At 53.8% G+C, this 14,081-nt stretch overlaps 3 protein-coding genes across 3 annotated transcripts, besides 8 other annotated features; 1 reads left to right on the top strand and 2 right to left on the bottom strand.

Moving 5' to 3' along the window:
* Window positions 1-92: part of a microsatellite that runs on past the window's edge.
* Window positions 93-306: 214 nt separating this feature from the next.
* PVX_002830 (hypothetical protein, conserved) lies at window positions 307-5,175 on the bottom strand (the record flags this gene model as incomplete). Its single annotated transcript, XM_001612855.1, has 4 exons — window positions 307-343; window positions 544-893; window positions 1,047-1,135; window positions 1,335-5,175. The coding sequence occupies 4 exons, from the start codon at window positions 5,173-5,175 to the stop codon at window positions 307-309; spliced, it is 4,317 nt and encodes a 1,438-aa protein (XP_001612905.1).
* Window positions 5,176-5,241: 66 nt separating this feature from the next.
* Window positions 5,242-5,355: a microsatellite.
* A 1,662-nt stretch (window positions 5,356-7,017) lies between these two features.
* Window positions 7,018-7,059: a microsatellite.
* A 317-nt stretch (window positions 7,060-7,376) lies between these two features.
* Window positions 7,377-7,402: a microsatellite.
* A 36-nt stretch (window positions 7,403-7,438) lies between these two features.
* On the bottom strand, window positions 7,439-8,287 carry PVX_002825 (50S ribosomal protein L13, putative; the record flags this gene model as incomplete). Its single annotated transcript, XM_001612854.1, has 2 exons — window positions 7,439-7,988; window positions 8,199-8,287. The coding sequence occupies 2 exons, from the start codon at window positions 8,285-8,287 to the stop codon at window positions 7,439-7,441; spliced, it is 639 nt and encodes a 212-aa protein (XP_001612904.1).
* Window positions 7,980-8,080: a microsatellite.
* A 267-nt stretch (window positions 8,288-8,554) lies between the features above and the next one.
* Window positions 8,555-8,589: a microsatellite.
* A 642-nt stretch (window positions 8,590-9,231) lies between these two features.
* PVX_002820 (hypothetical protein) lies at window positions 9,232-13,548 on the top strand (the record flags this gene model as incomplete). The annotated part of the gene is made up of 1 exon (XM_001612853.1): window positions 9,232-13,548. The coding sequence occupies one exon, from the start codon at window positions 9,232-9,234 to the stop codon at window positions 13,546-13,548; it is 4,317 nt and encodes a 1,438-aa protein (XP_001612903.1).
* A 62-nt stretch (window positions 13,549-13,610) lies between these two features.
* Window positions 13,611-13,636: a microsatellite.
* Window positions 13,637-13,728: 92 nt separating this feature from the next.
* Window positions 13,729-13,757: a microsatellite.
* Window positions 13,758-14,081: the final 324 nt, after the last annotated feature.

Genomic DNA, 14,081 nt, shown 5'->3' with positions numbered 1-14,081 from the left:
TACATACATACATACATACATACATACATACATACATACATACATATATATATATATATATATATATATATATATATATGCACATATGCACATATGTATACAACCATCCCGCGCAACCGCGCGAACTAAAAAGCGAATGCGGCGCTGTGGGAGCACGGACCGACCAAACGGACGGGGGCAAGCCATTCGCCTTTCCTTTAAGCAGCCTTTAGGGGGGTTGGGAGTTCAACACTCCAATGGGGGGAAAGGAAAAAAGATACATCACATGGCGCAACGGTCACGTATACCACACCGCGCTGCGTCGCGTCAGCACTTTGGTATAATGCACTTGAGGCCCATAATCCTGCAAAAAGAAAATAAAAAAAAATGTGCAAACAGATGTGTTCACCTCCGTTAGAGGTGCGCGAGGGAAGTTAAGAAAAAACCATCGCGGAGGGGGGGGAAAAAACCCAATGGTAATCCCATTGGCTATTCCAATGGCAATCCCAATGGCAATCCCATTGGCAATCGCTTCTGCAGTGCCACGCGGGGTGACCCTCGTACCATGACTTGTTGCTCCCGTCCCACAAGTTCCTACTCAGGTCCACTATAACCTTGTTGGCTGCCCTGAAATCATTCGCATTAAGCGCGCTAACCATACTGATGATGCTCTCATTTATCTGCTCATTAAACGACCCAGTGTCTAGCTTATCAAACAGCTCGTGCACCTTGATGGAGACATCTTCTGCCTTCTTTTTCATTGGCTCCTGTGAGATGTACCCATTGAGGAAGCTACTTATGGTCTTCTTCACATTGTCTACGTTTCCCCTTCCCATGAACACGCCGTTCTGCTCTTTGGTGGCCGTTTGTATCTTCTTGTTTTCGTTCGCCGTGGAGGTGGTCGTGGATCCGAGCTGCGCAGGGGAAGCGGTGAAGTGAGTTATGAAAGTGGAGGAGGGAAGAGGCAAAGTGGTTAACCGGGAGGAAAGCGGTGACGTGGTTCATCGGGTGGGACGCAGCGACGTGGTTACACCGCTATGCGGCCAACCACGCTGCTCAGCGCGCACCTGTTGGGTCGTCGTGGGGATGGGCCAGGGGACCGGCATTCCGGGGGTGACGGTCAGGGCGCCCGCGATTGGGGACGTCGTGCTGAGGCCTGCGGGTGGGGGGTGCATTCCAGGTGAACCGGCACATACATAGCAGTTCGCACCGCTGCAAACGTGACTACATGAAATGCGCTACACACCGCGTTACAGGCGCTGCTACACGCACTGCTACACGCGCTGCTAAACGCACTGCTAAACGCGCCGCACTCGGTGCACTCGCTTCCGCTCCTGCTCCTGCTCCCGCCTAACCTGATGAGGGGGGGCCGCCCGGCTGGCCGCCCAGCCCGACCTTGTTCGTGCCGTCCTGGAAGGAGGCGCCAAAGCTACTGGGCTGCATGCCCGGGGGGCTGACTGCCCCTCCGTACGGCGCCTGCTGATCTATGCACTCCCTTTTGAGGAAAGGCTGGCCAGAGTTGTCCTGCTGGAAGGTCATACTGTTCGAATTGGGGGCGACGGGCACATTTCTATTTCCAGGGGGGGCGGGCGAGACATTTTGCATGGAGGGGAAGCTCCGGTTGCTCATTTGGTTGGTTTGTGCAGGTGGGGCACTTCCACCCGGTTGCATTCGTCTCTGGTTGTTGGCGTAGGACTGCGGGGGAAACATGGGTCCACCAACACCTCCCACTCCTCCAGCTGCCGCTCCTCCTCCACCCGGTGCGGTCTGCTTCTGATCATCCTGCTCTGCCTTCATACCCGGCGGTGAGCTAAAATTTGAAAGATTCGACATGGAGGCGTAGGAGGGGGGGGAGGCACTCGAGGGGGGAGGAGGTCCTGAGGGGGGCATCATGAATGAGGGGGACATGGTGCTCATGGATGGGGGCTTCACCGCACTGACGTTCCCCAGGGGGAAATTCTTGGCAGAGGTGCTTGCGAAGGATGCGCGTTGGGGTGGGGGGGCGTTTATAACTTGGGTGTTGAATTTGTTGGGCGGCATGGCGGAGTAGCCCATGTGGGTGGCGTGCGGGGGTGCCGACTGCATGGACGGCTGCATCGGCGGGGGGGCAATCATGGACGTGGCGCTCTTCGTGGGGGAGAAGAGCTTAGACGGGCCATGGTTCAAGCCGCCGCCCATGACGTTGGGCTTAAATTGCGCGTTCTGATTATACGGTTGGTAACCCTGGTGCATCATCCCCCCCGCAGCCGATTTTACATGTAGCACTTGGAAAGGAGACATGGGGGGTTTCACCTGGTGGCAAAGCATATGCGCACCGCTGTTAAAAATGCGGTCTCTCAGGATTAGACTCTCCTCCGTTTGATCCTCCTGAGTTAGGCACAAGAACGTCATGGCCGCTTTCAGTCGTCCCGAATTGGCTAGCAGCTCGGCGTACTGATTGATCTTCCTATTCATGATGGCATTAAACACGTCATGCTTTATGGCCATCTTCAGAACGGTCATTTTTTCTACCATATCTTGGAGCACACTAAGAAGGCAATTTTGCGTAGAGGGCATGTCGTTCCAGATTTCCACCGTCTGGTCAAAGTTAGAGGCACAAAGGTAACAAATGGATGCAGCCCGGATGTCAAATTTTTCATTTTGCAGTCTCTTGGCTAGGGTTTCACAGAGGGTATTAAAATTGGCCTTATTTAATGCGTAGGTGCATAGTATGGAGAGGGCTTCTCCCCAGGAGGAGAGGTCAATCTGCTGAACGAGGAGCTCCAGTTGGTCATCCAAAATGTAATTTAAGCTCCTCATGAAGGTGCTCTTCTGCTTCCTAATGTATAACGTTTTTGTTTTATACCAGAGCTGCTCACCTCCAAAGGAGGATAAGAACAAGGCATCTGCCATTCGGTTCTTGTGCAGACATAACTCTACTGCCGTTTCGATGTTCCCCACTAGGACGCACTCTTTAATGATGGATTCTATGCCGGAGTCCCAATTTGTATTTTCACTCATTTGAGTTTTCTCTTTGCTTCCACTCCCTTGGTCATCACCTTTGGCACCTCCTGGTCCGTTGCTTCCAGCCAGTCCATCGTCGTCATCTTCCTCTTCGCCCTCGCCCTCGCCTTCTTCGTCCGCCGCTCCTGTTACGCCGCCACTTGCTCCCTTTCCTTTTTTCTTCCCCTTATCCTTTCCCTTTTTCTTTCCCTTCTGTGGTTTTTCCTCCTCCGCTGTTTTGTCTCCCTTTTGTTGCTTCTCCTCCTCCGGCGCTTTACCTCCCTTCGGCTGCTTCTCCTCCTGCGTGGTCTCTTCATTTTCCTTCTTCTCGCCCAGCTCCCTGAAGAACTTCTCCGGGTCGACGTCGAACGATGAGTTGAAGCCCTGCGTGTTGTCTATCACCATGGGGGTACCCGCGGTGGCGGAGGAAGCGGCTGCGGCTGTGGAGGCGGCTGCTCCGGGGGGCAGCAGGTTCGGGTCCATGCCCACCGCGCCTCCGGTCATGTATGCGCCACTCATATGCTCATAGTTTGGCGCGCCGGGTACTAATCCCGCCGCGGAGCCACCCATCATGCTGCCTGCGCCCACCATGCTGTCGCCACCGAGCTGCGTGCACGACGCGCTCTTCGCCAAGAGCTTCTCCTTCTCCTCCTCGGCCAGCTTGTCAAAGATAAACCCCGGCTGCTTCCCCGTGCTGCCCTCAATCTTCTGCACAATTTCGCTCATGTCGTAGCCGAGGTGCTTAACGATTCCCTCCTTCTGCGACGCGCACAGCGACTGCAAGATCCTCCAGGTGAGCTTCTCGTGCTGGTCCTCCGTCTTGGCTATTTTACTTTCGCAAAACTCGAAGTAGTTCCCGCTGGCGATGTACTTTTCGAATTTGTCCGCCTCGGAGATGAGCTCCATTTCGGTGGAGTAGATGTGGCACTTGATGGGGAACTTGCTCTCGGGGGGGTCACCGGCGGTGGCAGCGGTGGCTGCGCTGCTGACCCCGCTAATACCGCCACCGCTGACCCCGCCGCTATCCTCCGCGGCGTTGCCAAAGCAGCAGATCTTCCCGCCGAAGCCGAAGGTGATGCCCGCGGCCCTCCCGTAAAAGCTGGGCACATACTTGCTCGTCATCTTCACGCCGTTGTTAATGGAGTTAATCTGAACCGTGTCCATGCTAGTAGCAGAAGCAAACAAGTCGGGGATGAAGGGAGACCATTTAGAGTAAACATTATTGGCTGAGTTATTCACCTCGTTGAATACGTCCAAGTTACCGCTGCTCAAGTACCAACACTTGGTTGTGTCTTTTCCGGACGAAATTAACAAATTCGTGTCGATGGTGCTGAAGGTGATATTGTTAATCCCTTTGGAATGCCCAATGATCTCCTTGATGGGGTAGTTGGCGTTTCGTAAGTCCCACAGTTGCATGCAGGGGCTCTTCTCATCATCATACGCAACTAGAATTTGGGTTGGCTGATTGGCTAGCCAGGCAAGAGAAGAAGTTTTAGTTCTACTGTGTGGGTCTCTAAAACTGACGGCCGCTTTTTTTATTTTCAAATCCCAAATGACTGTGTTGCCATTGTTTGAGGAGGTAGCCAAAATGTGGGATACTTTCCTATTCCAATTTAGGCAGGTAATTTTTTGTAAATTATTTTTATCTAAATATGGGTCATATGAAGTTGGGGAGCAAATACTCTCAATGTCGGTGATGAATAGCTGCCCATCATTTCCCCCTGTTGCTATCAAATGGCTCTTGTGTTTGTTACACTCTAGGCAGTTTATGGCCCCCTCATGTACATTTGCCTTACTCAGTATGAACTGCTCGTGGGATGGTTTTTCCACAAATAAATTTTGCGCGTTTAGCAGAATGACATCCCCATTGGTTAGCCCCCCCACTATTATTCCCTTGCGTAAAGCACCTTCCCCCTCCGACTCGACAAAGCTGCTGCTGTTTACCCATTCGAAACTCGTGACGTACTCGTTGGTGCCTTTCTTCTTCCCACTTTGCCCGCTTTTCAGGGCCTCCTCAAAATTGAGCTTACTCACAATTTCTAAATTCCTCCCCTCGCTGTTAAGGCTAATGTCCAGCAGGTACACGTAGTTGTTCAGATTGCTTCCGTTGGAGTACAGCAGGTTGTGGGAGGTGAAGCAGGCCAGGTAGTTCTTGTGCTCTTCGAAGGGGCACCAGTCGAAGTTCCCGCTGATGTTGATGCTTTTCAGCGCCATGATCGCGGGGGGGAAAAGAGAAATGCCAAAAGGGGGAAGCAAAGGGGGAAAGCAAAGGGGGAAAGCAAAAGGGGAGTAGGAAAGGGGCAAATAGAAGTAGGATAGGGGCAAATAGAAGTAGGATAGGGGCAAATAGAAGTAGGATAGGGGCAAATAGAAGTAGGATAGGGGCAAATAGAAGTAGGATAGGGGAAGTGCTCAAACGCGATCAGGCGTGCGCGCTCAAATGCGATCAGGCGTGCGCGCTCAAACGCGATCAGACGTACACGTTCAAAATAGCTGTCCGCACGCGGGTTAGCCCTGTCGCAAGAGGCCGCTGCGCCGCGCCACACCGCCAGGCTGCAACTTGGTGGAGCCCTAACGAGACGCCGTTCCGATGCGCTGGCGCCTCCGTGCGTCCTCGTCACCGCACCCGTCGCTCATTCGTTGGGGGCGTATCGGTGGAAGGAGGTACTGCTCCCACGGGAAAACACATACGCTGCGCGGGGAAGCGGCATATTTCCAGGGGACCCCCGCTCGCCTTGCGCAGGATCAAAAGCGCGCCACTACGCCAACAGTGTCAGAACAAGGGATACACAATAGCAGTGTAACCCCCCCTTGGAAGTGTAAAGCGAGGGGGGTAGCGCGACGCTCCCAAGTTGTTCCTTCCAAATCAGTTCGCGCGAAGCAGAGTGGCACTCACTGTGCGCGCGGCATGCGCGTATGTGCTGCCTCCACGCGTGGGAGGGGAAAACAGTCCGCGCGTTGAACATTCGATGTTTGCCGTTCTCTGCTCGCCGCTCACCGTTCGCGTTTACTATTTGTGTGAAGCGATCTGGTGAACGGGGGGTGGCCCACGCGGCGTAGCAAAGCGCGGGTTTGGCGGGCGCCAAGGGGAAAAGAGGTGGCTAAGTGGGTAAGCGGATGAGTGGATAAGTGAATAAGCAAATGAGGTGATGAGATGGTGAGATGATGAGCGGATGAGAGGATAAGCGGATGAGAGGATAAGCGGATGAGAGGATAAGCGGATGAGATGATGAGAGGATAAGCGGATAGGTGGATTATCGCTGAGCGGATAAAACTGGGCAAGGAGCGAGCGCTGTGTTAATATACCGTTAAGGCGAACTGGGTGACGCGTAAACATTTTGGCGAACCGACCGAACGGGACGAACGGGACGAACGGGACGAACGGGCCGCAGCGACCCCTGCGCGCGAGCGTGTCGACGCGCGTGAAGGCGCAAACGCTACGGTGCTCGCCCCACCCGCAGTTGCTGAGCCATTAAGGCCAACCGCCGCCATGCGCCATGCGCATAGGAGCGTGCGCGCTGGGGGATGACCACACAAAATGGGCACTTCCCCAAGCCGCTTCCCATCTCTGCTTCGGTTTGTTCTTTTTTTTTTTTTTTTTCTTTCACCCAAAGGGGAGCGGCACAAAATGGGGGCGATGGGGAACGCCCCACCAGGTACGCATCATATTAGCAAGTCCCTACACGTATATATAATACATATATGCGTGTACATTTTAAATCCTCTCCCCCAGAAAAAAAAGGGGGTAGGGGGGAGGATCACCCCTTTTTGTGAAGCGTGTTTATGGGTTGGGGGCTCTGCCTACGTTTGACTCGAGGGGTACCTAAGGGGACGCTTCCGAGAAGATACATCCGCACCGTACACGTATGCGCGGGCACACCTTAGCAACTGCGTAAAGAGATGCTCCTCTCCAACACATGCTAACGAGGGCATTCCCCCTATTGTGCAGATTGCCCTCAAAGTGAAAATGCCTCTGAAGAGGAACTCCTCCTGGGGGCAACCCCCAAATAGACAACGCAGAAATGTGGCCCGTTTGTAAAGTCACACGTGGGGGTTCCTTCGGGGGGTACGCATGTATGTATGTATCTATCTATGTGTGTGTGTGTGTGGTACCTACAAAGGGCGTACCCCACGCTGCTTTCACTTTCACTTTTTTTTTGCAAACCGGGTGGATTCAAAAGAAGCGATGATGTGATGCCCTAATGGGATGTTTTGGCAGGCCGAACGTGCGAAATGCCCGATGGGGGTGCATCAACTTTGACCGCTTCTTTACCATTCCGCTTCGAACGTGTCGGTTTGGAAGAAGTGCCCCTCCGTGTGGCAAAATTCAAAATGTATGAAAAGCTCCATGCAGGGAAAAGGGATCACCCCAGGTGCTCCAAAAAAAAAGGAGCTGTGCGTATGTTCCTGTCATGTACACATACTAAAAAAAAAAAAAAAAAAAAAAAAAAGGGGGGATGGGGGAGAATCCCCCATTTTAGACGACTGTGAATGCCTTGAGGGTTGGTTGGTCCGCACTGCGGGCCACGTCCCTCTTGGGAACGATGACTTGAGGTATGCCCCAATGCGGGTGGATGGCGCCAGGGTAGACAAAGAGCTTCCTATAATACAGCTGCCGCAGTCGGTTGTTTGGGAGCATCCTCTTAACAGCTAAATTTAAAACCATCGAGGGGTTCCTGGCGAAAACTGTTTTGCACGTCAGAATCTTGGGTCCCTTGGAATGACTCTTTCTGGGGAATTTATATATTTTTGTATCCCACGTGTGGCCATAGAACTTGACGTGAATGGCATTGACCACTATAACGCTGCTGCCGTTTACCCTATTCGGGTTGTGGTCTACACGGTACTTCCCTTGCAGCAACTTGCTGATGCACACGCTGAGACTTCCCACGCTTTTGTTATACGCGTCGATGACGAACCAGTTGCCCTTCTCCCTGTCGAATACGCTGATGGCGTTTCTGGACACGTGCTCCTCCGCGAAGGGGTCCGTCTTCGGCATGTTCTTCTTCAGGAAGGGGGTGCTTTTCCTGTGGGGCGGTTTGAAGTGTGTTGAAGTGGTGTGGCGAGGTGTGACGCGGTTTGAAGTGTGTTGAAGTGGGGTGAGGCGGTTTGGCGAGGTGTGACGCGGTTCGACCCACTTCAACCCCCTCAACCCCCTCAACCCATTCAACCCATTCAACCCGTTCAACCCATTCAACCTACTGCAAACCACTTTATGCCATTCACACCGCACTCACCACTGCACATTCGAGAAGGGGTTTATGCTCTGCTCGTGGAAGGAGGCCTTGGGGTACCCGGCCAGTCTACGCGCGCTGGCCCCGATCATCGTTCATCCTTGGCCCTCCGCAACGTTGGCAGCTTCCGCAACGTCGCAGCTTCCGCAACGTCCGCAGCTCAGCGGGGGAGGAGTCACCGCAAAAGAATGGGCTAAAAACGATTGGCCAAGTGGGGGCTCGGCGAGGGGGCACCAATTTGGAAATGCCTCCACAGTGTAGAAATGGCCAGCCTCTTTTTGGAGAGGCTCGCTTTCCCTGTGAACTTTCGAAACGTCAAAAAAGGGGAGCCTTTGCGAGGCGGTTATCCTTTGGGGGTATACCCTTCTAACGGCACGGCATAGCACAGCACAGCACAGCACGGCTTTACTTTTTATTTTATTTTTTTTTTTTCCTACCCCTCTGCTTAACTGTGCTGCTGTGAATTAAGTAGGATGGTCAGCTGGAAGCGCACCCGCTGAGTGCTCACGTGCCGTTCTGCCTTGGGGAAGAAGTGGCACGAGCAAAGGGGCGAGGAAAAATTGGCCTAACTTCCCCCAATGTGGGCACACAAAAGGGGTGCAGCGGGCTAGGGCCAGGGAGCCACCTTCTAAACGGAAAAAAAAGGAGTGACAAGAGGGATGCATAGCTAAGCAGCTATGATCGTGTGGGTTGCCAGATAAGGGGCGCAACAAAGGGCACCTCCTGTTGCTTCTCCTAAACGCATCGTGTGAACAGTTTACACAGCAAAAGGGAAGCGGCGTGGTGAGGCAGCCAAGTGAAAAGCGCTTCCACAACACATGAGCGGCGCTTTTGGGAGATCCCCCGTGTGTATGCGTAAACCACTGCTGCAAAGTGGCGCTTTGGGGAGATCCCCCGTGTGCATGTCTACATCACTGCTGCAAAGCGGCGCTTTGTGGAGATCCCCCGTGTGCATGTCTACATCACCGCTGCACCGCTGCCAGCATGTGTCCACCAGTGACCCCTCCGCGCGACCCACACTGGCTTCAAACACGGGATGGGAAAAACGGACCAAGTGGAAAGCAGCCCCAAGAAGGGGAAGAAGGAAGAAGCGGGCGGCCGCGACGTTGGGAAAAACGGAAGGGAAGAAAAGGACAGGGCCATCCAGAATTATGATCAACATGAGGAGCACTTTAACATGCCCCCATGTGGTAGTCCCCAATGTGAAGGCGGAAGTGAATCTGCGAGGAACGACCCACAGTTAGAGGCCCCCCTGGGTGAACCGCGTCTTCACGGGTGCCGCTCTGTGGAGGGGGGTGACGAAGTGGGCACGCACAGAGACACGCAGAGCAACCCGCAGAGCGACTCACATGGGGGTACCTCCAGTTATGAAACCCCTCAGGAAGGAACAATAGAGGCACTCCCGAACGAACCCCCTCACGAGGGGGACATGAACTGCGACGAGGTGCTCTCGATTGTAAATTACTTGGTATCCGTGGAGAGGGAGGACTTTAAGGAGGAGTGCCCCGCCGGGGGTGGTAGCGGTGGCGGTAGTTGCTACGGCGGCGATGATGATGCCCGTGATAGGGCCCAGGGCGAGGGTCGAAGGGGTCATTCCCCCGAGGGCACTTCCACTGTCGCGGATTCCCCCAGCGCGTCTCCTCCAAAGGGCGAAAAGGACAGCTGCGATCCGAACCAAAGGGACCACCTGGCCCAATACGACATAAAATACAGGCACATTTTCAACTCAATGATAGACTACATTTTTTCGCACCCGAGTGGCCACTTTTTGCAGCTGAGCAGTCAGAGGGAGGGGGGCGACAGGAGAAGACTCGGCGGTAGTGTACGGGGCAGGAGAAGACGCACCTCCAGCAGTGGAGAGGAATCCTCAAACGGGTGTGAGCTCAGTTGGAAGAAATGCACCCATAGTGATTGTACATGTGTCCGTGAGGTGGGTCCCCCGAAGAGGAGAGAAGATGCGCCCTGCGTAAGCGACCACCAAGGGGAGAAGCCAACACGGAGAGGAACGGGTGTGCCATACCACTTGGCAGAGCTGCCTCAGGGGGGACCTCAAACTGTGCAGAAGGGTCAGCCAAGTGGGGGGCCCCCCCCATGTGACATTAATGGACGTAATTTCAGCAGAGAAATCGTCGGGGGAGAAGCGACCTCCGAATATGTGAACGCTCGGAGCAACTCCCCTTCGAATGACCCCCAGATCGTTAAAGACCAAACGGAGAAGGCCAAATCGAGGGGGAGGCACAGCAACCAAATGGACACCCATAAGGTAGACACTATAAGGGCAAGGATAGAGACACTTCAGAAGGGGATAGTTTCCAGCCTCAGTAAGCTGAGGGGTAATCCCCGTGGAGGCACCGCGGGGGGAGACCCCCAAGAAGGGAAGAGAAATGGTGAGGATATCCCCACGTTGGCAAGCAAACCGGGTGAAAAAAATATGTATACTTTTTACAACCTGGTGAGTCACCCCCCCCTGTATGAAACCCCCACTGGTTGGCAAAGTGGACGAGCGTATTTACATGCCCCATGCGAAAGGAGGAAACGCGTAGGGAGAAGAATGAACAGAATGATGCGCGCCCTTTTACCTGAGGGAAGAAAGACAATCCTCTGCTGTGTGAGCACCGATGAGGACTTGCATGTTTGGAGCCACATCCCTTTCGCTGACTTCAGTTTTGCCCTCGGAGGTGTCCCCCAGGTGGGTCCCTCTTGCTGGGAGGCTCCCCCGGATGGAAACCCCGCCAAGAGGTACTCCCCCAGTTGCTACACTGGAAGGAATGGCAGGTGTGAGGGTGGCGAGGATGACAAGGATGGCAAGACTGCCCATATTGACGAGCCCTCCCCGATTGGCGAGCCCCGCCGAGCGGACAGAATCCAGTTTTACTTCCACCTCAGGGAGTTCACCAGGCAGCAGTACAAACTGAATATGCTCGGGGAGTACCTGCAGGTGAAGCAGCTTACGGAGTCGACTCGCCATTTGGGAGGAGATTCCTCCGCAGGGGGCAACTACAACAGTGCCCACTTCACTCGTAGGGAGGTACACATCAAGCGGTTCGAACTACTGCACCGATATTACATACAATTTTTAAGTAGGTTCTTCTTGGAGGGGGACACTTCCACGGAGGAAGCTACCCTAAACAGGTTGAAATGGCACATGTGCGGTTTGGACAGATGCTCCAGCGATTGCGTAGGTGAGCGGCAGCAGGGGGGGGGCCCTTCCTCTTTGGAAGCGTCACCAGTGGAGACCACAGAGGTGGCGTCTTCACGAGAGGAAACTTCACATAGGAGACCTTCCCTGCATGATCGGTCTGCTAATCTTTCGAGGGAGATGGGGGGTAGCCTCCCGGGGTGCCCCAGCGACAACGCTGAGGGGAAGGTCAACCCGGAGGTGGGTCCCCACCCAAGGGGCGGTGCCAGAGACGGTGCCAATTCCATTGCCAGTGTCACCTCCACCCCCACCGCCAACACCCCCATGAGCGCAAACAAAACTGCGGAAGCGCGCGAGCGGAGGCTCCTCTACAGGTACGCGAAAAGGGTAGGGCGTTTTTTGCGAAGGAGTAGAGCGGACGACCCGGGGAAGCTGCCCCTTGGGAAGATGAGGAAAATTGTAAAATCCCTGTGCGAGGTGTGCGCCGTTAGGTACAGGTCGTTCCTCTCGCATGAGCTGTTCAGGTTGGTTTTTAAGTCGTCCGGGTGTAGGAAGTGCGTGGAGAGGGAAAGGCGGGATAGGCCACCAGATCTCACAGCGCGGGAGGAGGTGCCCCACCAGGCGAAGCCTCCACAGCCCGCCGCGCAAAGGAGGCCAGTAAAAATAATCCTCAAGAGGAACATCAAACTCTGCAGAGATCCCCAACTGGAGAAGCACTTCAAGCTGGATGACAGCCCGGAGCGGAGTGGCAGAAATGGGGGGGTAATCACACACAGGGTTGAGGAGCAGTGTAAAGAGGACCCACCCAATCGGCCAGTCATGGATCATCCGATCGGGTCTACCACCGCACCTCCAAGTGAGGCTCCTCCCCATCCGAACGTCCCCATCGAAGAGGTGAAAAAAGCGAACATGATAGGGAAAAAAATAGACCAAGTGGAAACCAGAAAGACGAAGGGGAAATGCGGGAGGGATGTAAAGGGGTCCGACGAGGGGAAGAAGAAGAAAAGGGATCGCCAGGGAAAAACACCATACGATGAGGAAGTGGCGAAGAAAAGGACCCGCCCGGGAAAAACACCAAATGGTGAAGAAGTGGAGAAGAAAAGGAAGAGGGGGAAGTCCCCCCCCGGCAAATACCCACCCGCAGATAGCTTTAAAACTGAGGAAGGCGATCAGCAGAGGAAAGAAATAAATCCCAGCGCCTACCATAGTAATCATTCCGGGGGCAGCACTTCCCCCAGTGAGGAGCAACGAAAGCAGAGAAGGTTTTGTAGAAAAACGCGTAAAAAGGAAGGCAAAGATAGGCGCATTTATTATGTGTATTTGAAGGGCCAGCTGGGGGTCTATTTGAATCCCCAAAGGGAGGTGATTTATGAGGGGCGCAGTTTATTTTTTAAAGGGGGCGATAGGAAGAGGCAACCCTTGGACATGCACTTTGATGAGGTTTTTTCCCGCGTCTTCTTCAGCAAAATTTTGCCCACATGTGTGGACGAGATCCGCGTTAGGGAGGTCTCCGCCGGGTTCGCCCAAAGAGGGGGGGAAAGCGATGGAAGAGGCAGGAGTGGTAGCATCCGTAGCAGTAGCAGCAGCCGAGGCAGTGGCCAGGGAAGACGTTCCTCCGGAGAGACCAGCACCGAGGAGGGCCAAAGCTTAAGGGGACGAGCCACCAGATGGAAAGGCACCACCAGTAAGGCCCACAAGCTGAAGAGGGACCAAGTTGTAACTCTCTTTGAAATTTTGTACAAAAATTTTTATAAATGTTTTTCCAGGCTGAATGTGTGTTCCTTGCTGGGGACGTATGGCAGTGACTGTTCTGTGGGTGGTGAGGGCCCCTCACAAGAGGGGGGTCCCCCCGACGAAGTCAGCGAAGCGGGCGAATTGGGCGAAGTTGACGAAGCTGGCGAAGCGCAGAACGCACATTACTACCACACCTGTCGGGGCAGCTCCCCCCAAGACTTCTTCCAATCGAATAACAAAAATTTCATCCGAAGAGTCCTTCATCATGTGAATAACACGCTGGGCGATTTTTCCTTTGTTCAAAAATTGCTCGACGAATATGAACATGTGGAACGGGTGTGTGCAGACAGAATCGCGAAGGCGTTTTCGGATTGCAGTGATGATGAGGTGGCCTTTCGCGAGGAGGATAGATATTACAACGTCATTAGGGACCACTTCGTGCGAATCATTGTCCCCTTTTGCGAGCGAAACGGCGGTTAATGAGGAGGTGCCTTTTTTTTGTGCGCGGTGTATGCAAATGCACCGCGAGTTGCCTTCATCATTATCATGGCCTTTTTTTCTTTTTTTTTTTTTCTTTTGAGGGTTTTGCACAGAAAGAATATTTTTCCACCACGGGTGCCCACTTTGGCAAGTTTGCAAAAGGACCGTTGTTTCGTTGTAATTGTAACGGTTTTTTTTTTTTTTTTTTTTTTTTTTCTTCCCGATGTGCATCATCCAGAAGGGTGAAGGCGCGGAGGGGGAGGGGCATTTCGGGAAATGCATTTTGACAGGCACAACGAGTTAGGGGGTTATGCGCGCGACGAAAAAAGGAAATTAAAGCGGGGTAACACGAAACAGGGGGGGTTAGAAGCCCGTAAAAATGGCCAGCAAAATGGCAGGAAAAATGGCCGCCAAAATGTCCAGCAAAATGGCCAGCAAAATGACCCGAAAAACGAAACAAATCGACGGCGCTCTTTGCGCCAACGCAGCGAACGAGTGACTAGCCACATCGCCACGTCCACTCGGCTGCGTCC

This window comes from Plasmodium vivax, chromosome 4, assembly GCF_000002415.2.
Source record: "Plasmodium vivax chromosome 4, whole genome shotgun sequence".
NCBI lineage: Eukaryota > Apicomplexa > Aconoidasida > Haemosporida > Plasmodiidae > Plasmodium > Plasmodium vivax.
Note: the sequence above shows the minus strand (reverse complement) of the source record. Positions and strands in the feature narration are given on the sequence as shown.